At 43.9% G+C, this 27,469-nt stretch overlaps 1 protein-coding gene across 1 annotated transcript in view; it reads left to right on the plus strand.

Annotated features, from left to right (window-relative positions):
* The window catches only part of COL6A3 (collagen type VI alpha 3 chain), an 81,281-nt gene extending 54,399 nt beyond the window's left edge, over nt 1-26,882 (plus strand). The window contains exons 28-43 of the mRNA XM_082631322.1: nt 626-676; nt 867-902; nt 1,384-1,446; nt 2,477-2,539; nt 3,805-3,837; nt 3,919-3,955; nt 4,059-4,070; nt 4,168-4,661; nt 6,288-6,384; nt 6,997-7,695; nt 8,889-8,991; nt 11,821-12,356; nt 13,708-13,986; nt 15,034-15,132; nt 25,175-25,339; nt 26,092-26,882. Of these exons, the coding sequence (XP_082487448.1) occupies nt 626-676; nt 867-902; nt 1,384-1,446; nt 2,477-2,539; nt 3,805-3,837; nt 3,919-3,955; nt 4,059-4,070; nt 4,168-4,661; nt 6,288-6,384; nt 6,997-7,695; nt 8,889-8,991; nt 11,821-12,356; nt 13,708-13,986; nt 15,034-15,132; nt 25,175-25,339; nt 26,092-26,132 (2,808 nt within the window). The 3' untranslated portion in view covers nt 26,133-26,882. The remainder of the gene's footprint in view (nt 1-625; nt 677-866; nt 903-1,383; nt 1,447-2,476; nt 2,540-3,804; nt 3,838-3,918; nt 3,956-4,058; nt 4,071-4,167; nt 4,662-6,287; nt 6,385-6,996; nt 7,696-8,888; nt 8,992-11,820; nt 12,357-13,707; nt 13,987-15,033; nt 15,133-25,174; nt 25,340-26,091) is intronic.
* Nucleotides 26,883-27,469: the final 587 nt, after the last annotated feature.

Below are 27,469 nucleotides of genomic sequence, written 5' to 3' on the forward strand. Positions count from 1 at the left end.
CAACAGCTCTTTAGCTGTTTAAATTAACTAAGGAGCATGTTCTGTGCATGTTTTAGAGATATTAATGTATATTTCATGCAAATTCTTTGGATTCTTTTGAAATAATCAACAGTGTCCAGTTCGGAAAGCCCCCCAGGAGAGAGTGATAGGGGCACATCTCCGAGTACAGGGAAGTGGGTTTGGGGAAGGAAGGCGGTCTAGAGGCATGACCTGGACGAAGGGAAGGGGCACCGGGGAGAGGGGGGTAAGGGCTGAGCACAGGAGACTCAGGAGGGTGCGAGACTGAGTCCTGCGTTCTTGCTTTGAAGTGGAATCAAAGACTCCTATATGCATAGATCACGGTGGCCTTCAAGAGTCCTATCAACTCTAAGATTCCCTGGTTCCATGCGTCTTTGATTCTACATCCAAATAGCATCTTTACCAATAGCTCGTAGTAGTTCTTTAGTACAGACATGGTCTTGTTTGCACTGGAGGGTGGGATAGGGCTAGGAACTCTTCCTTGAGCTGTACCTTGATCTGGGAACACTCCAGGGACACAAAGACCCACTGCTCAGGGCTTTAGAAAAAGAAGGTCGTGGTGTGCCTGACAGGGGTACCTGCCGTAACACTGTTTTTCCACCCTTAGGGAGATGACGGACGGGATGGAGTTGGCAGTGAGGGACGCAGAGGCAAAAAAGTATGTGTCTGCCGAGATTCTTGAACTTCTGACATGCTGTATTTTTAAAGGATTATCTCTCAAAATTGAATTGTAATGTAGTGAATTTTTCCTCTTGGTGATGCTATGGATATATTTTTTCTGCTCGAGAATAATTTATGTTAGATGACTTTAAGTTGGGACCAAATATTGAGTCATTTATTTTTTATAGGGAGAAAGAGGATTCCCCGGATACCCAGGACCAAAGGTAAATATTCCCCTAGGGGTAAACAGCATCATTGTTTTAGGATGAGTCTGATGTGATCATGGACTGAAGGTCACCCTATCTTGGGTCTAGTCTTCAGTCAGACACTTACTAATCAAGTGACCTTGGGAAAGGCCCACACTTTCCAAGACACTCCCTCATCAGTCACATGGAGATGACAATATGCCCTTGTCATGGTGCTCGTGAGGATTAAATGAATACTTTGTAATAAAATAAAATACTTTGTAAACCTTAAGATGCTAGTATAATCTGTATGATGTTAGCATTAATGTAACTTCTAAGTCCAAGTTCACTAAGCTTAGACTGAGTCTGCAAATGCCACAGCTGCGCCGGTAACTTGGTGGAAAATCCATCAAAATTAGCCATTTGGCCGCTCTGGGAAGTGTGGTCCAGAGGCCCCCAGGACCCTCTGCTAGACCTGCCTCTCAGAGCTTAATGTGCTGCTTCCTGGCTCTCTTCCCAGGGCAATCCTGGTGAGCCGGGGACAGACGGAGCACTGGGACCCAAAGGCATCAGAGGCCGAAGGGTAAGTTTGCCTGCACCTTCCTGGTAGCAGGTCTGCACACTGAAGACTCCATTGCTTCTTTGAAAGTTAACCTTCTTCGCTTGCAACCTGGCCAGAGGTCGTATGGGGTGGGAGTAGAGGGATCCTAAGCCTTAGACGGATGTACTCAGGACACCCTGCGGCTGTGTCTGTGCTGTCTTCCTTTGGTCATGCTCCCTGTAGAGGGAGGTCTGGAGGGCCCCCTCGTCTAATACGTCTCAAAGGTCACTAGCCCGTGGTCCACTCCTCGCACGGTGCCGGGGGACTCAAGTCTCACAATGACTGACATCAGCAGTCTGCGCAGACATATTTGGTCATGCCCACCAGACGGTGCGGAGACAGGATTTCACGAGCTGCACGAAGTGCTTACTAGGGTTCCAAGTTCAGGGGTGAGCCAGGCTGAGACCATGTATTCTCTTGCCTCCCCACCATGAAAAGACTCCTCTTTCTTAAGCTACTTTTCATTCTGGATTATTCTCTGTAGTGGATGTTTACTCATCCTTTTAAGATTGCCCTGAGTCTTGAATTAGCAACTTGTGGCCTAAAATCAGGTAAAGGCTTCTAACAGTTATTTTTAGCTTAAAAAATATAGTTAAATTCATTGTAATTATCCTGTTAATTTTCTCAGTGAGGACATTCAAACTAGATCATTTATTACTCATGGTAGAGTTTTAAAACATTGGATTGGTTATCTACATCGAAAAGTGAGCTAATTAATTGTCAGTTACTGCTTTCGTATGCATCCATAGTGGTCTTATTAAAGATTCTCAGGCAACATCTATCTCACCTTGACCTGCCAGAGAACAGAGTTGTGGGAGATGCACATCAGTTTTGTTAGGGCCACTTGTGCCTATACCTGAATTTTGGAGACACTTAAGGTCTCTTAAAGTGAAAGATTCCTTGTGGTGATGGGGGACATTAAACAAGATCATCTCCACCACCCCTTCCAACTGCAGAAGCTGAGAGTTCTCCATCTTCTGCCACAATTGAGTAATGTTTTTTCTACTTCTAGGGAAATGCGGGACCTCCAGGGATAGCTGGACAGAAGGGAGACCCTGGTTACGCAGGACCATCTGTAAGTACCTACCCATTTCCAATCAAGCTGCCCGAGGGCTGGGTGCCTTACACGTGGTCCTCCTTGAAAACTTTCCACTACCTCTTTTCCTCACAAAAGAGCTGGCTGCATTTTTGTTGTTGTTGTTTGTTTGTTTGTTTTTTAACCACTTCCCTTCTGATACCACAGTGGAGAAAAGAGCTTTTGAGCTTTAGAGTACCAAGAAAATTTTAAAGCAAGTTTCACATGGAACTCTATAATCTAGGGTGTATCGTAATTTGCCTTTACAATTTCCTGGTGTAGGTTTGCTTGAGGTTTGTGTTGAAGACAAACTAAAGACAACACATTTGAATACCTCTTGATTGCATCTTGTGGAAGAAGTATAGTATAGACCTCGGTTTGGGGAAGATTCCCTTTGGTCTATAATATCCCCAAGGGAGCTACTGATTTGTGGTTGAAACCCCACTAGTGACCTAGAGCCAGGAGGGCACCTTTCTCCAGCCTTTCCATATCCTTCATCATGAATGTCTTTGTTTCCTTGCTTGAATTTCTTCCTGTACTGTCTCCTGACATTGAAATTGATGAGGTTCACAGAAGAATGGAAAAGATAACTCAGGAAGTGGAAAAATCATCCTTAGAAAGAAAGGTTAGAGGGTTGGATTGGTTGAACCCAGGAGAAGATGGTAGAGTCAGGTGTTTAATCTGGAGAGGAGCCTTTAGCAGGAGATGGTTAGTCCAGTTGCAGCGGGGGACGGATGAGCAGGGGCAGCCGGATGGAAAGATGCTGGCCAGCCCACGAGGTGACAGCTTGACCCTCGGTGGCCACACATTGGGATGAGATGCCGAGGGCAGCCATGATTGTATCCCTGGGGTGGAATCCCGGGATGCTTAGACCTGGAGCCTCAGGGTAGCTAAGTGACTCCTGGGTGTCCCTCCTCTGACAGGATGTAGGAATCCAGCAGGGGAAAGGCAGCTCTCCTCTTGGGAGAAGCAGCGTTTAGACTCAAGTTCAAATGTGTGATTTACGTTGATTTGCAATGAGTATCCTGGATTCCAGGGCGTGGAGCTATTTATCTTACAGGGGAAACACTTCTGTCCTCAAAGTCTCTCCTTTGCTCTTTGAGCAGTTAAATCAAATTTATAGGGAGAGCCTGTAAATGATCAAGGTCAGTCAGGGCCCACCTTGTTCTCTCTGTCATGTGTCTGTGGGCCCCGGGCTGTTCCTTGGCGGGAAACTCCACAGCCCTCATGTCTGCAAGATCTCAGCCCCCGTCCTTGTTTTGCAGGGTTACAAAGGCAGCAGAGGTGACTCGATGGACGTAAGTTGCATGTGTGCCTCGCGAGCCCTTGCCCCGTGAGCTTTTTCTATCTGTTCTCTTACATCTTCTTTCCTTTTCCAGCAATGTGCCCTTGTCCAGAGCATCAAAGATAAATGTCGTAAGTACACGATTTTCTGCCGTCTGTGCCTCATTTTTATCCTTATGTGTGAAATTCGCACCCGGTGGACCAGGCTTTCACTCTCCTCTCTGTTCTCTTCTAGCTTGCTGCTACGGTAAGTCATTTCAGTAATTGGACTTCCTTCCGAGGAAAGCAGAAGATCCCCTTTCCAGGAAGTAGTTTGTCTGTGAAAACCCTCCCCCTTCCCACAGGGCCCCTGGAATGCCCTGTCTTCCCGACGGAGCTGGCCTTCGCCTTGGACACCTCCGAGGGGGTCACCCAGGACACGTTCAGCCGGATGAGGGATGTGGTCCTAAAGATCGTGGACGACCTGACCATCGCCGAGAGCAACTGCCCGCGGGGGGCCCGCGTGGCCGTGGTCACCTACAACAATGAGGTCACCACGGAGATCCGCTTTGCTGACTCCAAGAAGAAGTCTGTTCTCCAGGACAAGATCAAAAACCTTCAGGTGGCTCTGACATCCAAGCAACAGAGTCTGGAAACTGCCATGTCCTTCGTGGCCAGAAACACATTTAAGCGGGTGCGGAATGGATTCCTGATGAGGAAGGTGGTTGTTTTCTTCAGCAATAAACCCACGAGGGAGTCCCCGCAGCTCAGGGAGGCCGTGCTCAAGCTCTCGGATGCTGGGATCACACCATTGTTCCTCACGAGCCAGGAGGACCGGCAGCTGGTCAACGCCCTGCAGGTCTGTGCTCTGGGCACCTTGACTCTGAGAAGGTGCTTGGGTGCAACTGTACCCTCCCTGATGGGTTTGCACCCCATAGCTTCTAGATGAGGCTGGTCTCACTTGTGAGACTTCCAGAACAGTCTGATAGCTCTGGCACTAGATGGACATCCAAATGCCCATGACTTATTCCCACCAGGTCCCTCTTTGCTTCTTGGATGAGACTCTCCCAAGCTGACCCTGGAGGCCTACAGTCTCCTTGGGAGGTTCTCCAGACATCAGCAAGCCCAACATCCAAGCTGCATCCCTGTTCAAACATTTCTCAGCCAGGCTGGCATCTAACAATGAAACAAGTTATTTAAGCATAGGACAAGGAAGCATTAGCTTCAGCCTATGAAGCAGCTAAGTGTTTCCTTATTCTTTGCTTAAATGACTTGTATAATTGGTATACTAATTGTGTATATATATATATATATAAAGATTAATTAGTCAATTAATATTTACTCAATGCTGATTCTGGTTTTGCAGTCCAGGATGGGTGGATGGTGGGCAGGAAGGGACACAGCGGGACCAGGAGTGAGGAGGTCTTGGCTCTAGTATTAGTCCAACCACCAACCAGCTTTAAGCCACCAAGAGTACCATGGCCCTGTCACTTATGCTCTCTGTGTCTCAGATTTCTCACCTGTGACAGAGGCTGGTGGATGAGATGGTCCCTAGCGTCTTCCTTTCCAAACTGGATATTCTACGGTTTTATCACTGCCACGTCAGCAAGAGACAGTTGGGTCACTGGCACCACCTCTTAAGGTTTATTCTGCCAAACTCCAGGCCAATTTGAGAACACAGTATTGGGCTTTCGACTCCGGCTTGGGCTACCAGCCTTACGTTCCTATTAGGGGATCATGTATACATCTCCCCCTGTGAGGGCTGAGAGATCCAGAACCATGCATGTTTCCAAAAAAGCATAGTTTCAGCAAGTTCAAAAAGTCAAATATTCATTCATTTATTCAATTTAATGATGATGTGCCAGGAGCTGTGATGGGCAGGACATTCTGTGTCTTCTGGAAGTGATTTCATAACTTGCTTTGTTGTTAAATCCCTTTCTGGACCTGGGCCCATGGGAGAGGGACGGAGTGAATATTTGTTAGTTGCTATTATTATTGCTAGATAACAATGACATTTAGGTCCCTGCTATTTGGTAGAGGCTATACCAGGTACTTTACATACATTATCCAATTTAATCTTCCAACTAACTTCATGGGAATTTACCATTATCTCCACTTTGCAGCTAAGGAAACTGAATTCCAGAGAAGTTAAGTAATTGTGCTTCAGGTCCAGCAGGAGTGGGATTTGAACTCTGGTTCATCTCATTGGAAGAAAACCTATGTTTTCCTGTCATAATCAGTGCCTTCCTTCCTAATCCCACTTCCCAAGAAAGAGAAGATATTGATCTAATGGGGGGTTTATTTAATTGATGTTTTTATTAAATAATTATTTAATTTAATTTAATTTAATTATTTAATAATTATTTAATTGATGTGTTTATTAAATAATTGTGTTTATTTAATTGATGTGTATTCTTCGGCTACGTTTTCAAATGGTAACTTACCCTGTGTACTCCTACTAAGGATTTCCTTTTGTTTAAACCAGATCAATAACACAGCAGTGGGTCATGCCCTTGTCCTACCAGCTAGTGGAGACCTCACGGACTTCTTGACGAAAGTCTTGACTTGTCACGTTTGCTTGGGTAAGGTACTTCTCTAAGAGAAAAAAATCTGTCCGGCTGCAATTGCGAAACACACTATCCACAGAGGGACATTTGAGTGAATAATCATCATCTGTACAAAGAGCTTGAGTTAAATGAAGATTCACATAGCCTTGTATTTACCAGTGTATATGCTGCATAAGTAGTTTCCATGCTTAAAGCCGACTGCCCCCAAACAGAGCCTCTCTTTGTTAAGAGAATGATTAGTTCTATAGGTACAAAGGAGGAAGTGGGCTCTGCTTATATTTTGACCTTGGAGTCCAGAATTTTATTATCTGGTTTTGTTTTATTATCTGGTAATGTGTTTCTGGAACACATTTCTTCAAGGAGTGGCAAAGAAGTAAGGTAGTTTTCTTTCCTTTTCTTTCATTATGCCAATGCCATAGTATATTAACAAGGATTTCAGCTTGATTTGTTTCCTCTAGTAAGTGCTAGGTGATGAAAACTGAAATCTAGCCATGATACTGTCAGCAAGGTATACATAGGTTTCTACATTATGTGACAATTCTAATGACCCCAGACTACCTGCAGACTGATGTGCAGTATCTTGCCAGGAGAGTCACAGAATAAACGGGCTGCCATGCTTCTTTCTAGACATCTGCAACATCGACCCATCCTGTGGATTTGGCAACTGGAGGCCTTCCTTCAGGGACCGGAGAGCAGCGGGCAGCGACGTGGATATCGACATGGCTTTCATCTTAGATAGCTCCGAGTCCACCACTCTGTTCCAGTTCAACGAGATGAGGAAGTACATACTGTACCTGGTCCAACAGCTGGACATGAGCCCGGACCCCAAGGCCTCCCAGCACTTCGCCAGAGTGGCGGTCGTGCAGCATGCACCCTATGAGTCTGTGGGCAACGCCAGTGTGCCGCCTGTGAAGGTGGAATTCTCCCTGACTGACTACGGCTCCAAGGAGAAGCTCCTGGCCTTCCTCGGCAGCAGGATGGCACAGCTCCAGGGGACCAGGGCTTTGGGCAGTGCCATCGACTATACCATTGAGAACATCTTTGAAAGTGCACCCAACCCACGGGACCTGAAGCTCGTGGTCCTGATGCTGACGGGCGAGGTGCAGAACCAGCAGCTGGAGGAGGCCCAGAGAGCCATCCTGCAGGCCAAATGCAAGGGTTACTTCTTCGTGATCCTGGGCATTGGTAGGAAGGTAAACGTCAAGGAGCTGTTTGGCTTCGCCAGTGAACCAAACGACATCTTCTTCAAGCTCGTGGACAAGTCTACTGAGCTCAACGAAGAGCCTCTGATGCGCTTCGGGAGGCTGTTGCCATCCTTCATCAGCAGTAAGTCCTGCGCACACTTGGCTCCCAGGGATGGGGCTGCAGGCATGGGAATGATAGCTAGTGTGCCCATGTTGACCCGTCCATTCATTCAACAAGTATATACTGGCACCTGCCACATCCCAGACACACTGTTAGGAGCTGGGGTTGGCAGTTGACACAGATGGGAATCCTGCCCTTGTTCACGCATTTATTCAACCAGACTTGACTAGACCCCTCCCAGCCGTGGACTGTGCCCCTGGGAGTTTATAGTTTAGGTGGGTGAAGGGGTCAAGTGCACATTTATTAGGCATGACATCATATGCTGTTATGTCTCATTGAGTGTGCCCTGATGGGGATCAGGGAAGCTTCTAGAAGGAGCAGCATTGATCTGGGCTTGGCCCCCAGCCCTACACTTGGGTACTTCTGAGCCTTTACCTCATATGGCTCTCCCTCTGCTAAATGATCTCCGCCCTTGCTTCAGCAACAAACCCGCATTCATCTTCAAACATTATCTCCAGACCCCCTGCTCTCTGCGATGGTCCCCACTCCCAAGGCTTGGGCATTGTTAATCTGGTTGTTGTACTTACTGCATCTATTACATGGCCCATTGGTCATTCATTTATGGGTATGTGGTCCCAGTAGACTGCACATCCTGGAGGAGGTGTATCATTCATCACTGCCTTGATGGAGTCAGGCACAGGAAACATCTAACAAATGAGGGAGATTTATAAAGTATGACCTGTCCCCCTAAAGTTTTAGGGGAAAAATGTGAAGCAAGGGTAGGCCAGCAAGTTCACCCAGGAGCCACTATTACCATCTTCAGAAAATTAAAACAGTAGTTTTGTTAAACAGCGCTGAGAAAACGTTCAAAGTAATTCTATTATAATGTGATGTTCAAGAGCTTGGAACTTGGTGAATTCTGCACTTGAGTTTTCTTCTATTCCTGTCTTCCCTCACATTGAGTCAATGTTACCTTTAACCTAATCACCCAAATATTGCCAAATAGGAGATACTGGCTTAAGATGTTTTATGGATCAAGCGCCATTATGCTTCATGTTTCAAATCACTGGACTTAGATTGTCTGGAAGAATGAATTAATTCAACAAATATTCACGGACTACCTATACATGATCCATTTAGCTCCTTAGCAGATTGATTTTAGTTTGCATGTGGTTCACATGCCCTTAAATATTTCTTTCTCTCTTTTTCTCTAGGTAAAAATGCTTTTTACCTGTCCCCAGATATCAGGAAACAGTGTGATTGGTTCCAAGGGGACCAACCGGCAAAGAATCTTGTGCAGTTTGGTTACAAACAAATGTAAGTGATTATAATAACTGTCTTAGAAATTAGAGTGCTACAGGGAATGCAGAGGTCCTTCAGCCAACGCCTAACTTTATGGGGGGAGGATGTTGAAATCCAGAAAACGTGACTTCCCAAATGTCACGTGGAGCATTTCAGGGGAAGAGTCTGTTGTATCCATTAGCTTTTGCTGTGTAACAAATTACCTGAAACTTAGTAACTTACAATAACAACTGTTTATGTAGTTTGAGATTCTGTGGGCTGGTGGGTTTTGCTTGGGCTCAGCTGGGCAGTTCTTCTGGCCTCTACAGAGCTCATTTTCATGTTTGTGGTCAGCTGCTGGTCAGCTGTAGACTGGTAGTCTTGGGTGGTCTCATGTGGGTGGCTCAGCTGGGCAATTCTTCTGGCCTCTACAGAGCTCATTTTCATGTTTGTGGTCAGCTGCTGGTCAGCTGTGGACTGGTGGTCTAGGGTGGTCTCATGTGGGTGGCTCAGCTGGGCAATTCTTCTGACCTCTACAGAGCTCATTTTCATGTTTGTGGTCAGCTACTGGTCAGCTGTGGACTGGTGGTCTAGGGTAGTCTCATGTGGGTGGCTCAGCTGGGCAATTCTTCTGGCCTCTACAGAGCTCATTTTCATGTTTGTGGTCAGCTGCTGGTCAGCTGTGGACTGGTGGTCTTGGGTGGTCTCATGTGGGTGGCTCAGCTGGGCTCCATGTGGCAAGCCTGGGTTTGTGCACAAGGAGACAGGGAGGGTTCCGTGAGAGAAGGTGGAGGTGAGCAAGGCCTCCTGAGGTCTAGGCTAGAGCTGGCACACTGTTACCTATGCCCTATCCTATTGGCCAAAGCATGTCCAAAGCTGGCCTCGCTAGATTCAAGAGTGGGGAGCTGGGCTTGTTGGGGGAACCTGCCACATCACATTGCAAAGAGTGTGGGTACAGAGAAAGTGGGCCACTGGGGCCATATGTCCCAACAGTCTACTATAACTGGTGTGCAATGATTTCATACAGAAAGATTGGATACATTAAGCAAAATGGACTCCCTGTCTCTCAAAATGATTAATGCTGTAATGACACAGGTGATGGTGTTAGCAAAGGGAGGGGACACGCATGGTCTCCTAGGAAGACCGATGAGATGGATGGGAGGTGGGGGGGGCTGCAGTGCCCATGATGATGCTGGCTGCTCAGCACATGCTCCGTGGCCTTATGTCCAGTGCCATTGTTGATGCCAACTCCAGGAGTAGAGAGGAGGGCACTGTGGCTGTGTGACAGAGGGCTGGGTAAGGGGGACATGGTGGCAGGAACTGAGGTCAGGCACTGTACCAGCAGTTTGTGCCCCTCAAGAGAAGGCCACAGAGGATCACGCTTTGGGAGAAGGGGAGGTTTTGTCTGTTGCATCCAGACGAGATGCAGATTCGAATTATCCTTGTAAAGTGACAACCTGCCTTACTCTTGGCGGAGCCCCAGGGTGACCTCTTCCAACTGCCCATATGTCTCCCTATACCCCTTAAGTCCCTCAGCTTTTGCCTTTGTCCTCAGAGGGAACGCTTCACATTTCAGCCTAGTAAGTTGAAAATCATTCCCAAGGCAGTGGTGACCCTTCTCCAGTGCTATGATACTCATTCTGCTTGATCTAGGTTCACAGGTTCTGTTTTTCTAGCCTTGTATTATCTGTATAATTTCCCTAGAACATTCCGTCAAGTTGGCTCAACTTTATCTTTAGGAAAACAGAATGAACAAAGCAACCTAGAATCTGAAGTTTGATGACAACAACTTGAAAATATACTGCCTATGCCATATAGCATGACATTTATAGAAAATAATGAATGTTAGTCTCAGGGCAAGTAATGAACAAAATTGGGTCTGCGCTACCATGTCTGATGGTTATGTTGCTGTTCTCTTTAGGGATTCATAGTAAATCAAGAAATTGTGAGAAAAACAACCACAGACACAAAAATTAATACAAACAAAAATACACAACATGCCCTAGGAATGAAAGCGTATGCTGACTTGATCATTTTCCAGCTCAACACAGCATCTTGCTTATTTTTTTATTTAAACTTTTTAATGGAAGTATAGTTAATTTACAATGTTGTGTTAATTTCTGCTGTACAGTAAAGTGATTCAGTTATACATATATACATTCTATTTTTAATATTCTTTCCATTATGGTTTATTACAGGTTATTGAATATGGTTCTCTGTGCTATACAGCAGGACCTTGTTATTTATCCATCCTGTATATGATAGCTTACATCTGATAACTCCCAACCTCCCACTCCATCCCTCCCACAACCCCGCCCCCGCCGCCAGGGGCAACCACAAGTCTGTTCTCTATGTCTGTCTATTTCGTAGATAGCTTCATTTAACACAGCATCTTGTTGAGTGGCTACTTTCTTATAACGAGTGTAGCTATTAACTGATCTTAGTTTTTGGTGTATGTGTTTCAGTTGGTCAATTTTTATAGTTAGAGCATTATTTAAATATTTTATTTTTACTATTTATTATTAACAATAAGTATTATTATTATGACAATATTTGTTTCTGTTTCTTTGCTCTCTTCCAGCTTTTATAAATTGGAAATAAAATTTCAGGTGTATTTATAGTACACTAGAGGCTTCATTTTTAATAATTCTATTTTTTATATGCTGTTCAATGTCTTTTCTGTGGCACAGATCCTAAAAGGAAGGAATTTAGTATATGCAATCTATATGTAATATATAAAAGCTACTGCATACATTTTGGTGAGATAGCAAATTTTGCATGGCACATGGAGTTATGTCTTTGTCTATTTTAGATAGCAGGAGAAAATATGTATCAGTTGAAATAATATTTAATATGTTTTAACAGAAATGTTCCGAATAATGTTACTTCAAGTCCTACATCTAAACCAGTGACCACAGCAAAGCCAGTGACCACCACCACCAAACCAATAACAGTAGTAAACCTGCCGGCCTCAAAGCCAGCTTCCATGAGACCTGTGGCCGAGAGACCCGTGGCTGGGAGACCCATGGCCACCAAGCCTGAGGCTGTCAAGTCCATGGCCACCAAGCCTGAGGCCGCCAAGCCCGAGGCCATCAAGCCCTTGGCCAAGCCTGTGGCCACCAAGCCCGAGGTCGCCAAGCCTGTGACCACCAAGCTCGTGGGCACCAAGCCAGAGGCCACCAAACCCGAAGTTGCCAAGCCCGTGGCCACCAAGCTTGAGGCCACCAAGCCTGAGGTTTCGAAGACAGTTAGACCCGCAGTGGTCGCGAGGCCCGCAGGAGCAAAGCCGGCCCCTGCCAGACCCCCTGCTGCTGCCAAGCCCATGGCCGCAAAGCCTGACACCCCCAGGCCCCAGGCAGCCAAACTGGCCGCCACCAGACCAGCCACTGCTAAGCCCATGGGTAAGAAAGCCACCTACTTGGGATGTCTCATTTACTGTGTCCAGGGCTTGTCCCTTGAAGCCTGTTTACAAAGCAGTCCAGACATGGTCCTTGATCTGCAATCTGACATCTAGATGATGTATTTTGAAAGGTGCTGGTTTGAGCATGGAATTACCAAAACATCCCTTTTTTTCTATATGAGAAAGCAATCTTTCTCTTCCACCCCCTATGAGGCTGGTGAGTTCCAAGCAAAGAGCAGGTGAAATACCTACCCCTCTGCCGCCTCTGCTGCCCGTTTTCCCACTCCCCACCCCAGCCCCGAACCCCCATCGGGGCAGGCATGGAAGTGGCTCATTCTCTCAGGGGTGTCAGTGGGCGGCCACCACCCACTCCTCCTGGAAATGCAGTTGTCTTCAGTTAAAGGGATGAGTTCTAAGTAGATGTAGGGTTTTAGACCCCATCGAGGGAGTGAGAGAGAGAGAGAGAAAAAGCCTGTTGTCAGCTCTTAAATGGTGAAGCTTATGTTTCTATGCTTTAGTTCTGGAGCCAGACCTGCCTCCCTTAGAATATGACTCCCGAAGATCCGGATGGAGCTTTGTAATTGCAAGCCTTGTCCCCTCTGTGAAGCATGTACCCATAGAGAAGAGGCCCAAGCCTCGTGCTGTGGCAACACCGGGGCGTTGCGTTTAGCAAATTCAGAAGTTATAGAGCCCAGACGACTGTTCTGTCTCCACAGACTGAACTACGTGCTGGTGCTGCCCCTGGGAAGAAGGCATTCCAGGCTGGATTAGATACGGGGCTGGGGGCTTGGTGGGCTTAATGGGACTCAGACGGTGTTATTTTATTTTTCCCGCAAAGAAGATGCTAGAAGTTCCTATACAGTCACAAACTGTATAGAAAAGTGAAGGCAGGATGTACGTGCTCCTGAAAAGAATGGAGATTGTCTTCATTTTATGAAGAAGGAGAAGCAGGGATTCCTTGAAAGAATTTCATGTCACACCCTAAAGTTCCATGATGTATATTTAATATATGTTAAATTAGGGCCACATTCTGTCTTGAATGCTTCAGATTAAGCACCCTGGACCACACATTTTCAAAGTATTTCCTTAATAAGAGAGATTTTCAACAGGAAAAAAAGGTAGTCGTGTACCTGGCCGATGCACAATGAGATTTTTGATTACTGTGAGTTTCACGTTTCACATATGCTGGTAGGCTACAAGATCAGTGTTTCTCAGGAGCTTGAAAGAGAAACTAGGTGTCTGCCTCACCTAAATTTCAGATCGACTGTCTACCGGTACATGTCTTTTAGAGTTCACCTCTGGCCTGTGTGTGACAGTCATTTAGGGCTTTCTTTTTTGTCTCATGCTCTCAGCACTCCATCTTGCAGTTAAGGCACCCCGAGAGGTCCACGCGTCTGAAATCACAGAGAACAGCGTCAAACTCCACTGGGAGAGGCCCGAGCCCCCCAGCCCTTATTTATACAACCTCACCATCACCTCGGCCCACGATCAGTCCCCGGTTCTGAAGCAGAACCTCACGGTCACGGACCACGTCATCGGGGGCCTGCTCCCTGGGCAGACGTACCACATCACGGTGATCTGTTACCTAAGGTCTCAGATCAGAGCCGTCTACCAAGGCAGTTTCAGTACAAGTAAGTGCACTGTCGGTTTAAGGAAGGTTGGTACCTCTCTGTGTGTGGGATATCCAACCGCGCTGTAAAGGGAACAGTGCTTATTCACTGACCTTTTTCTGAAACAGCAACAAGGTTAAAACGAAATCCTGTGTTTCGGTTGCACCCAACTTGATAACTTAACAAAATGGAAAATGGGTTCCTTGTGAACTGTTGTCTTGCCTTGGGGGTCCTGGGCTACTTGATGTGGGAAACCAGATCCATGTGGCCTGAGTGCAGCCCCTTCCCAGGGAGGAAGAAATACGGCCATGGAACCTGGCTGGGTCTTGGCTGCCCACCATGTCCCGTGTCGGAAGCATGTTTCCGTGGTCAGTGAACAGAAAACACCACTGAGTCATGGCTCCTTAGGGAGTCTCATCCCAGGGGCCACAGGATGTCCACAGGCACAGGCGTCATCCACAGGTGTCGAAAGGGCACCAGCGTTTCCCTCCCCTGGTCTCACCGTGCTCAGGCTCCGCCCTCTGCTGTGTTGGCCCTGTGGCTCCTTTGCTGCCCCGAGGCCTGGCCTGCATGATTTCCAAGCCCCCTCCCCAAGTTCTCCTGGACCCTCACCCCCACCCCTGACTCTTCTCGACCCCTGCTGTTCCTGGGACGTGGAGGGGAGGCTCCCATTCTTTTCTCTTGGGCCAGAGTTATTCATATCAAGGAACTATGATTGAGGAAAGGCAATTCCCATCAGTTACCATACAACCCATGAAGATTTGAGTCCAAAGACGCTTCAACCCCAGGGTTCTACTTCCTTGGAAGGAAGCAGAAGATGTTATGTGGAAAAATGAGAGGATCTCTTCCAGGTTCAGAAATTTCCTCCGTTTGCTTGTTGAGATGAATCAAACGTGCAGACAACAGACATAAGCAGGGTGTGTGGAGACTTCTTGGGTCTCTACGTTTCAGTGGCCCCTTCTTACATAAGACATGACCCAGAACGGCAAGCCTGCCTCAGTCCCATAGGGTTCCTAAGCCTTTCATTTTCTGATTTACCTATTAGTGGTGTATCTTTTTCTTTTATAGAGAAAATTCAGCCTCCATCTCCACAAACGGTGAGGTCAGCTTCTAGTTCAACCATCAATCTAGTGGTGAGTGCAGAACGGCTGGCTGGGAGTAAAACAGGTGAGCTGTGAAACTATCAGGTCCACTGCAGCACTAAGAAAGCATTCTTCTGAACAGTTTAATCTGCTGGGGTTCTAATTCTCAGACCAGGAGTGACTTGTATGGAGAAAGTTTCAAAGTAGCTCTGTGTGGCCCCTCCTGGGCTTATTCTGCACATTCCAAGTTGCCTGTCCCCAGGATCTTAGAAAAAGTTGAATGAGGGCTGCTTTGGGGGCTGTAGCCAGGAACTCATGTGTCCCTTAGTCATTTCCCTGGTGACTCATCTTGGGACTCGAGTTGATTTGTGGTGTGTGATGCAGCAAAGCATAGGATTTCATCCACTTGGTGATTTAATCTAATAAAAAACTGCTTAGAAGAATACAAGACAATTCGGACTGGAATCCATGAAATAAATGGGTTTGGAAGTGACCCATGGGATCAATGTTCTGGTCCCAATTTCCTAAGCACACACCCTGGCTTAGTGTAGCCTGCCATTCTCTATGTGTCTGAGCCCAAGCATGTGCACATTTTATGTGAAATCCATGATGAGTTAGTGTTTCTGGAAGTGACAGTTGTCACTTGCTTTTGTCCTGGGCAGTGGAACTCTGGGGGACCCGTATCCTCTTCTTCAGGGGAACGTGAGCTATGATTGTTCATCTGTGGGAAGCTGGTTATTGAAATAGCCGATATGCTTTGCTTAAGAGTATTCTGCAAAAGATATTGGTACTAATTCCACAGTCAAGGGTATTTAGATATCTTATTGTTTACAGACCCCAAAGCAAAGGGTTTCCACAAATTCTAGGGACAGTTCATTAGTTTTTGATATATTGGCCACAGTCAGGAGAAGGAAGGCATATCTCTTTACATTGCTAATTTCTGTAACGGATAATGACGAAAGCCATATATCGAGTGCCCAGCTGCTTTCCTACGGTGCTAGATTTAAAAGAAGCTGTGCTTTCTCAATATGCCCTGCATTGTCAGAAGCAGCAACAAGTTATTTTTTGAGCTGTTGGCAAGGATTCCCTATTTTACTCTTTCCAGTTTAAGTTTTAAAGTGACCCTTGTTTCTCCACCTCATCCTTTTTGTAGAGTTTGCATCATATCTCATCTGTGTTTAAATGAAATTGGGTGGTCTCCGACTCCACACACCCATCTCTTTGGGGCCACTTGGAAATACAGGGCTCTCAATTCTTTTAGTTGTTTCTAGAGGGAATCTTCTCTATTACCAGAATAGTATTTTTTTAAACATCTTTATTGGAGTATAATTGCTTTACATTGTTGTGTTAGTTGCTGCTGTATAACAAAGTGAATCAGCTATACATATACATATATCCCCATATCCCCTCCCTCTTGCATCTCCCTCCCACCCTCCTTATCCCACCCCTCTAGGTGGTCACAAAGCACCAAGCTGATCTCCCTGTGCTATGCGGCTGCTTCCCACTAGCTATCTATTTTACATTTGGTAGTGTATATATGTCCATGCCACTCTCTCACTTCATCCCAGCTTTCCGTTCCCCTTCCCCATGTCCTCAAGTCCATTCTCTATGTCTGCGTCTTTATTCCTGTCCTGCCCCTAGGTTCATCAGAACAATTTTTTTTTTTAGATTCCATATATATGTGTTAGCATACGATATTTGTTTTTCTCTTTCTGACTTACTTCACTCTGTATGACAGACTCTAGGTCCATCCACCTCATTACAAATAGCTCAATTTCATTCCTTTTTATGGCTGAGTAATATTCCATTGTATATATGTGCCACATCTTCTTTATCCATTCATCTGTTGACGGACACTTAGGTTGCTTCCATGTCCTGGCTATTGTGAATAGTGTTGCAATGAACATTTTGGTACATGACTCTTTTTGAATTACGGTTTTCTCAGGGTATATACCCAGTAGTGGGATTGCTGGGTCATCTGGTAGTTCTATTTTTAGTTTTTGAAGGAACCTCCATACTGTTCTCCATAGTGGCTGGAATAGTATTTTATTCCCTGTGTCCATGTGTCCATGGTATATCTATATCTGTACATCTACATTTATCTATCTACCTATCTATCATCTCTTAATTCATCCGCAACCCATACTGACATGTGGTGTCAGGAGTTACTAGAAAGAAGATGATGAGTCAATGCAGGAATTATGAAACTATTACATACACAGATTGTGATAAGGGTCAAAAAACCAACTACTTATAGAGCTGCAAAATGTTTTAAAATAGTTTACTTTTAGAAACACGTTTAGGAATTGGTCCTTGTTAGAGACAGCCATGTGTTTTTCAGACTCCTTTTGCCTTTCCAATGGAAAGATTGACAGAAAAACAAGAAATTCTCTCCTCTTGACATAAATTTATGGGAACAATTCAAGAATTCATGGTAGATTGAGTAATTAAGTTTTCACTTAAGAGTTGTATAAAAAGATTTTAGAAAAACTTTTAATGCTATGATTTTTAACTAGGTGGCTTCCATGTCTTGGCTATTGTAAGTAATGCTGCTATGAACATGGGTGCATGTATCTTTTTTAATTAGAGTTTTCTCAACTCCTTTGATTTCTGCTCATAATCAAGGGACAATGTGCAGAGGCCTTTGTCCCCTGCACTGGGGGTTCCCTGCAGGCCCTAGTGCACCCCAGCTGCCTTCCTGAGTCATCTCCCAACACGATGCTTGAGCTCAGAGAAGCCACAATGGACTTACTAGGATTTCACCAAAGATATGGGTCAGGACAGATGACATTCTGACTTCAAAGTCCCTGAAATCTGTGCATATTATTTGCCACTTGCTGGTAACTTCACCCCTCACAGAGTGTGGGAAAAGTAAAACTTCTAGCAAATTCAGTGCTTCACTGAGAGAAAATGATTAGGAATAAATTACACAGTGAGATTTGGGGATGTTTTTGGTTCTCTTATGTATGGTCCAGAGGGAATAAGAATATATAAACAGTGTTAAGTTAATATAAACAACACAATCTTTAAGCAAGAATCTGGCTGGGCTGTCTTGCTTTTTAAGACTGAGTCACAGATTCAGACGTAGGAAGGTGTTTTCAATCTAGACCTTCAACACTTAGGTCTCCTCTCTTCATGTGACAGACAGAAAAGAGATTTTGAGACTGGGGCTTTTGTGTCCTTCAAGGCGAGGGGTCGTAGTTAGATACAGATGAGTCCAAAACCTTTCTCCTTCTTTCTGATCAGTACAGAGCCCTCAAATCCAGGACTTGACTGTTCTTTCACCCTTTCACGTGTGTATTTCCCCCCTAGTGATTCAAGTCAGCCTGAAAATATAAATTACTTGCTCTTCTTTTTTTAAAAAATTTTTGTTTATTTTATTTATTTATTTATTTTTATTTTTGGCTGCATCGGGTCTTAGTTGTGGCATGCGGGCTTCTCTCTAGTTGAGGCGTGTGGGCTCAGTAATTGTGGCGGCATGTGGGATCTTAGTTCCCCGACCAGGGATCAAGCCCGTGGAAGGTGGATTCTTAACCACTGGACTATCAGGGAAGTCCTTTACTTGCTCTTCTTAAGAACAAGTTTCTGCATAATTCATCTCTAGCCTGCAAGTAACAAAACAGCGCTTTGAAAAAAAAAAAAAAAGAACAGCACTTTGCCTGGAGAAGTCGCTTAATAAACATTTGCTAAATGAGCATATGTAGGTGTACACACACACACCATTTTGAATGCTCTTCTTCAGTGAAATTAATTGGATATTTACTTTAAAATGTATAAATTGAAAATGGGTAAACAGGATTAGGAGATGGAAGCTTGTTTTCCCTCCTCCCTACCAACCCCTCCGCCATATAATCAAGGCATCTTAGAAATTTTTTCCAGGGGGTGAAACATTTTAATATATTCATATTTTTGCAGATAGAAAAGGAGTAACAACAAATCATTGTTGATAAGAAACTTTAAAAAATATACTAACTATATCCTTCCTCAGTAGTTTCATGTATATTTCACATCTAAATATCAATTGCCACAATATGCATTATTTCTCCAAAGATGTATTTTCTAGACAATTCAGGCAAAAATAAGTTTTAAAATTAGCTTTTATATGTGGATGTGAATGCAGTTTAATTCCAGCACCAGTTCATTACAGTTCATCTCTGTAAGCACAAACACGGTTTGTGCTTACAGAGATGTGTTCCTTTCTTAGTTTTAAATGCTAGATACTATTTTTGTTTTTTGACCTTGGCACGCAGCTTGCGGGATCTTAGTTCCCCAACCAGGGATTGAACCTGGGCCCACAGCAGTGAAAGCGCCGAGTCCTAACTACTGGACCACCAGGGAATTCCCTAGACACTCTTCTTTGCTTTTTTACCTCTATGAATAAAAGATTTACTGGGTTTTGATTCTATCTTTAGGAACTGAATTTTGAAATAGTTTACCACTTGGGGTTTAGGAAACATGGTGACCAGTGTTTGAATCTATGCAGGAATTTGTGGGCAAAAATCCTGTGAAATGAAAAGGTCTTTGGTCCATGGCATCCAATGAGGGGAGAGAAGATTGAGCAGTACTATTATTTGAGTTTTCATATGTTAATATTTGTCCCTTTTGAAATTCACATTTAATGGGTACTTCTTTACCAGAAATTTGACACAGGCATGTAATGGGAGGATAGCCTAGTGAGGGGATTCTTTGTCCCCCATCTGAGGCCTGGCCCTGTGTCACATGGAGTGTGAGGTGTGGCAGTAAGGCCTCAGCTTGAGATGAAGGTTGATTACAACAGCAAACCAATAGCATCATTACTAACCATTCAGGATTCCAGACTTTGCAATACTACATGATTCCATTTTAAATGGTTAATACTTGTATTTTCCTCAACAAAACAAGCCCTGCAAAAAGAAAAATCCCACCCCACTTTTTTCTTTCCTCAGCACCTAAGGGAATCACACCCACTTTTCTGAGATACATTTGCTGCCTGAAAATGGCAGTTAGCAGCAATTAAACAAATGTTTCAGTGCTTATCACAGTCTTAAAAAAGCATTGACTGTGCTAGGCATTTTTGCAGTACGTTTTGTGACTGCTAGTTTTGAGGATGCTGTGCTGTTGCTAATGTTGGTTTTAGGTTTTTGTTACCGTCTCTCTCTTCCTCCTTCTCATTTTTGGCCAAAGAAGACTTGGATGAATATTTTACATGCATATGATTAGTAAAGCTAAGACTCTGAAGTTTCTAAACAGCAAAAAAAAAAAAAAAATCTAACTCAGAAAATTTACTTTTTACAGTATTAAAGAATGAATCCTAAATTATTGGCCCACCCATGTATGAAGAAATGTTTCAATGCAGAAGAGAATAAAAATAACTAACACAACGTGTAACATTCTTTTTTACTTACCCAAGAAATTAGCAGTCTGTAGAAATGACCATATTTTGTCTGATCAGGAATTCCTGGGTCAGTTACACAGCTCTGAAGGAAATAAGTTCACCAATGTTTTACTTACTTTATTGATTCTAAGATGTACAATTTCCCCCATTGTAGTACCTCTGAAATTGAAATGTGACTTGAAGTTGATGACATGTCATGGCTTATTGGCAGCATTTTCTCTTACTTAGTGGATTATAAAACAATAGTACATTATAAAATTAATTATAAAATTAAGATATCTTAGATTTGATGAAATCCAGTATTTGCTTGGCTGTGTTCCACCATGAATATACAGCATTGGCTGCCATGAAATGAGGTGATGGGGACAATATATGACTTTATGTTGATAATAATTTAAAGAACTAACTTAACCCCACAACTTGAGGTATATTGAATGGCTACAAATATTTTCTCTACATTGAAGAGACATAGCCATCTTCAAGGCTGTGTGTTTATTGCTGCATGAGAATGTAGCTGAGTAAGCTACCATGTTTGGGTTATGACGGGTCTCCAAGGGCATTTGGTATTTTTTTTATTGTGAAGTATAAAAGTCTTATGAAATAAAACACTATTGGTCAAGACCTGAAACTACATTTAAAATGCAATTACAGCTACATTTAAAATCAAGTTAAAAGTACAAAAAAAGTTTCTTTGGTACATTTTGAGCCAATCCACACTCAAAATGTAAACACAGGAAAGTTTTATTCATTCCTGCCAATTGTATCTGCTTCAGAGGTTTGGAAGCACTTTATATCATGTCAACAATGTCTGATCCTAAGGCAATTAAACATTCTTCTTGTTTTGAAACCATTAAACTAACGAGGAACATATTTACACATATTCACAACTGCAGCCTAAACCCTTTCCCCTCCTCTCAGCTCCCACGATTTAGCTTAAGAAAGAACTTAAATACTGATAACTTGCTGGTTTGGAAAATGTCAAATTGATGCCTTTAAAAATGCTGCTTTGAAGGAGAGACACAGACATAGAGGATAAGCGTATGGACACCAAGGGGGGAAAGGCAGGTGGTGGGATGAACTGGGAGATACAGTTTCTACTAGAAACTGACACAACATTGTAAAACTACTATACCCCAATTAAAAAAAGAAGTTTAAAGAAATAAATAATGAATGATAATTTTAGAATCACAGAACTAAAAAAAAATATGCTGCTTTTAGACACTATACAAATCTCAACTGATAAAAAAAGGCAAGATTTTCCAATTCAACATGTTTTTGGTTTCAAACACTTTTTCTAGTAATAAAATAATAGATATTCATTGTGAAGAATTCAGAACATACAGAAAAATGTAAGGAAAATATGATTCCCATAATCAAACACTGATGGCCATTTATGGCCACCATTAATGATCCAATGCATGTCTTTCCTGTTTTTTTCCCATGAATAGTACATGTGCACACACACACGTCTTTATTACAAAAGTAGGCTGTGTTTCTTTGGGTGCCTTCCACCCCATGGCTGTTGTTCCAGAATGTAGGTTGGCTCCTGTGGTTTCTGTGAACATGGGATTCCTTGGACAGGGTTTCTCCAGACATCACGCTTATATCAGTTTCCTCTCATATTTGGAAGCTCACTGAAGCCCAGTAACCGTTGACTATTTCACCAGGAAGTTTCACCAGATGGGGATCTGAATCAGGCAGCCTTTCAAGTCTCTCTTTTAAAATGAAACATTATTATTATTATTTTTTATAAATTTATTTATTTATTTTTGGCTGCATTGGGTCTTCGTTGCTGCGCGCAGGCTTTCTTTAGTTGCGGCGAGCAGGGGCTACTCTTTGTTGCAGTGCGCCGGCTTCTCATTGCAGTGGCTTCTGTTGTTTTGGAGCACTGGCTCTAGGCACGTGAGCTTCAGTAGTTGTGGCTTGCAGGCTCTAGGGCGCAGGCTCAGTAGTTGTGGCGCACTGGCTTAGTTGCTCCGCGGCATATGGGATCTTCCTGGAGCAGGACTCGAACCAGTGTCCCCTGCGTTGGCAGGCAGGTTCTTAACCACTGTGCCACCAGGGAAGCCCTAAACTGAAACTTTTTTAAAAAATAAAAATAAAAAAAATGAAACTTGTTTACATTGTTATTCTAGGCAAAAGTGAGCCAGGAAAGGTTGGTGATAATTTTCTCTCCCCATGGTCTCTTAGGCTCTGGTTGTGTTCTCAGTATGAGGAGGAGAAAATCAATGAATTTGTAGCCAGACACTTCTCTTGGATCAAGGACCCCAGGCTCCTCCAGGGCTGGGCCCCAAGGGGAAAACTCTTTCTGGAGGGAAACATAAATAGCTGTCATGTCCAAAGACTTGTTCTAGGGAAAAACTCAATGAGATCCAACCATCCTTCTTTGGACTATAGGACAGTTTAATTTTGTAGACTTTGAAGCCGTTGTTTTAGCATATGTAGACATAGCTTGGGTGAGTCCAGCCTACATGGGTCTCAGAAATCAAATGATGGGAGTTAAAAACTTTCTCTTCTTAAGAACATAAAACCTCCCATTTTGATGCTTTAAAAATGGAGAGCCCCAGGCTTTTGTCTTTGCACAAAGTTGAGGCCCACATTAACACAGTTCTCTTGGTTCTCTAAGAATTTACGTGTCCAGAGTAGTAGCATCCTTATATTCCATTAATAAACCTTAAAGGTCTTGGCAGTGACTCCTGCTGGAGTAAAGGATGTAGAATGCAAGAGTCGTAGTTTGGTACCGGAGACTGAAGGTGAAAATCAAAGGAAATTGGAAAAGCCAATTGGTCAGGGAGCAGTGTCCTGCTGCTGGGCTGCCTCCAGGCTGGGTGTCGTTGGGTCTGGGAAGACTTCTGTTGCTTCAGAAGAGCACAGAGGAGTAGGACCCAAAGAGCTAAACACAGATGGCCAGGACTGGGTGCACTTGGAACAAAGTGTAACCAACCTGGGCCACTGGGGAATGCTCTGGGGAAGAAAGGGGAGGGGATGAGGCGACCATTTGGCCAAGTTCCCATGCTAACAGGGGACCCACCAGTAAACAAGGGATGTGTGTTGGTGCTTGAATGATCTTGCCTTGCTCAGTCCCCTCATTCCTTCAAACCAGGCCTTCACCTCTAGCGTTGGCCCATCTGAGAGGAAGAAAGTTGTTTTTGTAAGTTGCCATCATTTTATCCTGGCCTCATTTGGGTCTTCAGAAGCTCTTGGTAGCACTGCTGGCCTTCTGGGCCTCTGAAAGTGTCTGCAACTCAGAGATGCCGTAGGTGTGGGGTCACCTTCCTCCTGGGGTTGGGGGTGACAGCCTCCCCAGAGTCACCAGGTAGTGTCTTAGACCAATTCTGAGCCTTAATCCTGTGCCTGGAAGTCTGGTCCATTATGGTTGACCTGAGCTTTGGTTTTCTACCTGAAGACCTAGATTTTCCTTTTACTTCTTGTTACCAACCATCCCTGAAGATGCCTACCACCCCTGCCATCCATGGAGCTTGGGGAAAGGCCCCCGGAAATGTCAGCCCTGTGTGGGGAGGGCCGGTGATTCATGGGTGTTAGTTATGAATGTAAACATGTAACATTGTCCACTCCAGGCGTTTGTTTTACGTTTTTCAAACTTTCAGATAACAGTTGATATTAATGTTTCTCTTTTCCAGCCCCATCTAGAGTTTGTCAGAAAACACTGTAAACAGAAGTTTTACTGTGTGTGAACTGTAAACTTTTCTTTCTTTCCATGTGTGGTGGAGAATGTAGCTTTTACTCTGCAGCTGGGCTGCATCAGAAGCATGCATTTAAAACATAAACTTCCTTAACTGGAAGAAGAATGCTTCTCTGTCTTCAAAATAGATTTGCTATGTGACATTTTTGCTTCTGTGAATTTTGCATCAGTGTTAGCACTTCTCTTGGCTTGTTAAATTTGACTGGTCACAAAGGTAGTAGCTACACACACACAGACACAACACATGTGTGCATATACACACATTTTTAAATTTTTATTTATTTATTTATTTTTGGCTGCATTGGGTCTTCATTGCTGTGTGCGGGCTTTCTCTAGTTGTGACAAGCGGGGGCTACTTTTCGCTGTGGTGCGCGGGCTCTAGAGCGCAGGCTCAGTAGTTGTGTCACACAGGCTTAGTTGCTCCGTGGCATGTGAGATCTTCCCAGACCAGGGCTTGAACCCGTGTCCCCTGCATTGGCAGGTGGATTCTTGACCACTGTGCCTCCAGGGAAGTCCCTACACACATATTCATAAAGGATTTTCTTTTTGCACTTTGACTTTTGTTTTTAATCTACCTGGCTTGTAGTGAAATGGAGAGTCTTGTTTTTGAATGACATTCTGACAGAACTTAATTGTTATTTTGCCATGGAGTAGAAAACTCCAAGGTTTTAAAATTAGGTTTCTTCTCCGGGGGTTGAGCATTGAAAGCACTGGAGACTAAGTGACCCAGTGATTGGAAAGGGGAAAACACAGTTCATTTAATCTGAAATCATCCAATAATAATTGCCAACACTTGGGATTCCAAGTGTAGTTTATGAAGTCCTTTCATCGATAAGATTGTATTTATTGCTCTCAGATCTGTAGGTGATTATTATGTCCATTTGACAGTAAGGAAACTGAAGCTTGGGGAGGTAAAGGAAGTTTTCCTCCTGGAAACTCTTCTGTTTTCTCTCTCTGACAGCACTGTGATTAGACCTTCAGCCCCTCACGCTGGGAGCACAGTAACTTACATGTTCTCATTAATCCTCTTTCCCCATCTTGTTCTTCAAGATATATGTAAGTTGCCAAAAGAAGAAGGAACTTGCAGGGACTTTATATTAAAATGGTACTATGATTCCATTACTGAAAGCTGCGCCAGATTCTGGTATGGAGGTTGTGGTGGAAATGAAAACAGATTTGATTCACAGGATGAATGTGAAAAGGTTTGCCCTCCTGGTAAGTGATTCTTCTTTTGTGTTGGTGGTTTTTGCAGGTAAGGGATCCAAGCCAATAATTCACCTTTTAAAGATATTTGAATGATAATGATGATGATAGACTTGAAAAAGAAGATAAATTGGATTTTCAGATGAGGAAGGTGTACAAATAAAACACACGGGGTTAATTTTCTGAGTTATTATGGTTTCCTAAAAACATACTTGTATTTTTGCCAGTGAGGAAACATATGGTGGACCACTCCTCACCCTTCAGAAATATTACTAAGTTTCTGTTATTCATAAAATACTGTAACAGACATGGTGATTAGAAAAATAATATAATGAACAATTAATAATAACTGCTATATAGTCTATTCATCTTTAAATAATCTTGCTTGCTCTAAATAACAATGTTGACCGCCAGGCCATGCGCTATCTCCATTATGCTGGGCAACGTGATTGGTAATAAAATCAGAACAGCTACACAGAGATTCTGGGGCCAGTGCGGAATGGGAGCGCTGGGTTTGCTTAAAGGCCAGGCAGGTGATGCCAGGAGAGAGAAAGGGCTCAGATGGCACAGAGAGCCCCAAACCCCAGGCCAAGAAGCTCCAGGGGAGCCACTGAAGGAAATGAACTGAAAAGTGAGATTGGTGATGACAGCCAGAGGCCATGGATATTTTCATGAGAAATACAGTGTCCTTTTGGGTCAGTAATGTGACTTTTCCCCTCCTCTTCCTTTCCACCCTCACCCGCTGCCCCTCCATCCATGCCCAGTGCTCATCAAGCCCGGAGTCATTGCTGCGATTGGGACCTAAGCGTGGCCGACCAGTGACACATACCTCTTGAAGAAGAAGGAGTCAGCCATTGCCAGTCATCTTTGTAGAAGCTCTGGGTATAGATTCCCTTGCACTGTACCATTTCCTGCTTTGATTTACACTCGAACTTGGGAGGAAACGTCTGCTGCATGACCTATCAATATGGTGCTAAATGTGTCTGTGGAGTCAACCCTCTTTGTCTCCGGGCAATTACATTGTATACTTTGAACGTTGTATAATAGTTATCCACTGCTGGAGTTTATGTGAACATTCCTATAAATTCAAATTCCCTCTGGAGTTTCACATTATGCCTGTTACAGGCAAGTGTAAGATCTAGAAAATAACCCCCAATTTCACAGCTACTCTATATACTTCTGCTTGGTTCATTTTTTTCCCCTCTTAATTAAGCATGACTTTAGATGGAAAGCCTGTGTATAGAGAAAAAACAAAAGTCTAACTTTTCCATTTCCCTCCCAATTTCCTGGATTAGATTTTGAGCTAATTTCCTTTTTCTAGAGCTTCTAACAAACAATCTAGTTAGAAGGAAGCAAAATCCTCTAATCTCTGTGCACTGTTGTGGGACCAATGCCTTAATTAAAGAATGAAAAGAAAGTCATAATAGAGAAGATTTTTTGGCATTCCTCTAATGTTGTGTCTGTGTTGTTTTTTTTGGGGGGGGGTTAATTTTAATTTTAAAAATTTTAGGAAATTTATACAAAGAAACTTTTTAATAAAGTATATTGAAAGTGGTGTGGGTTTGGTGTTCTTGGCTGTGTCGTTTCCCTAGCACCTGTTGTCAGAATCACCCCAGGACAGGGGAATTGGAGCTTGTTCAGGCCCACAGTCTTGGCTACCACCCTTTGATTTCCAGTGAAGGGGCAAGGGCGCTCTATCGACAGTGGGAAACCCAGTGGATCCAGCTCTCCATGGCCGGGAGGGTCACGTTCCTTGCTTAGGGCCCCTGGAGTCTTCCTAGTCTTAAGAACCAGGCTGACTTTCATGCTCTCCTTTAACTTCTTGCTGTGTCCCAGAGATGTGGCCTCCTTCCCTGCCCCTTTAAGATAATTGTTTCCTGGGGGTTCCCTTTGCTCCTGCCTACAGTGGCTGAGAGGTGGGATGTCACTGGCCCAGGAATCCCCAGTCCCCTTTCTGGAGTCTCAAAGATGAAGCATAAAGTTTCTTTTTTCTTTAAAGACCTTTTTGCTCCTGTCTTCAGAAATAACACAAGAAACAAATAAATACATATTTAGGTGGTACCTGAATTCCACTTGGGAAGGAAACTGAATTTGTTTGGTAAAACACATCTGCTCTGACAAGTGCTTCTGGCCGAGCTCTAG

The sequence above is a fragment of the Mesoplodon mirus genome (genome assembly GCF_964341445.2).
Source record: "Mesoplodon mirus genome assembly, chromosome: 8".
NCBI lineage: Eukaryota > Metazoa > Chordata > Mammalia > Artiodactyla > Ziphiidae > Mesoplodon > Mesoplodon mirus.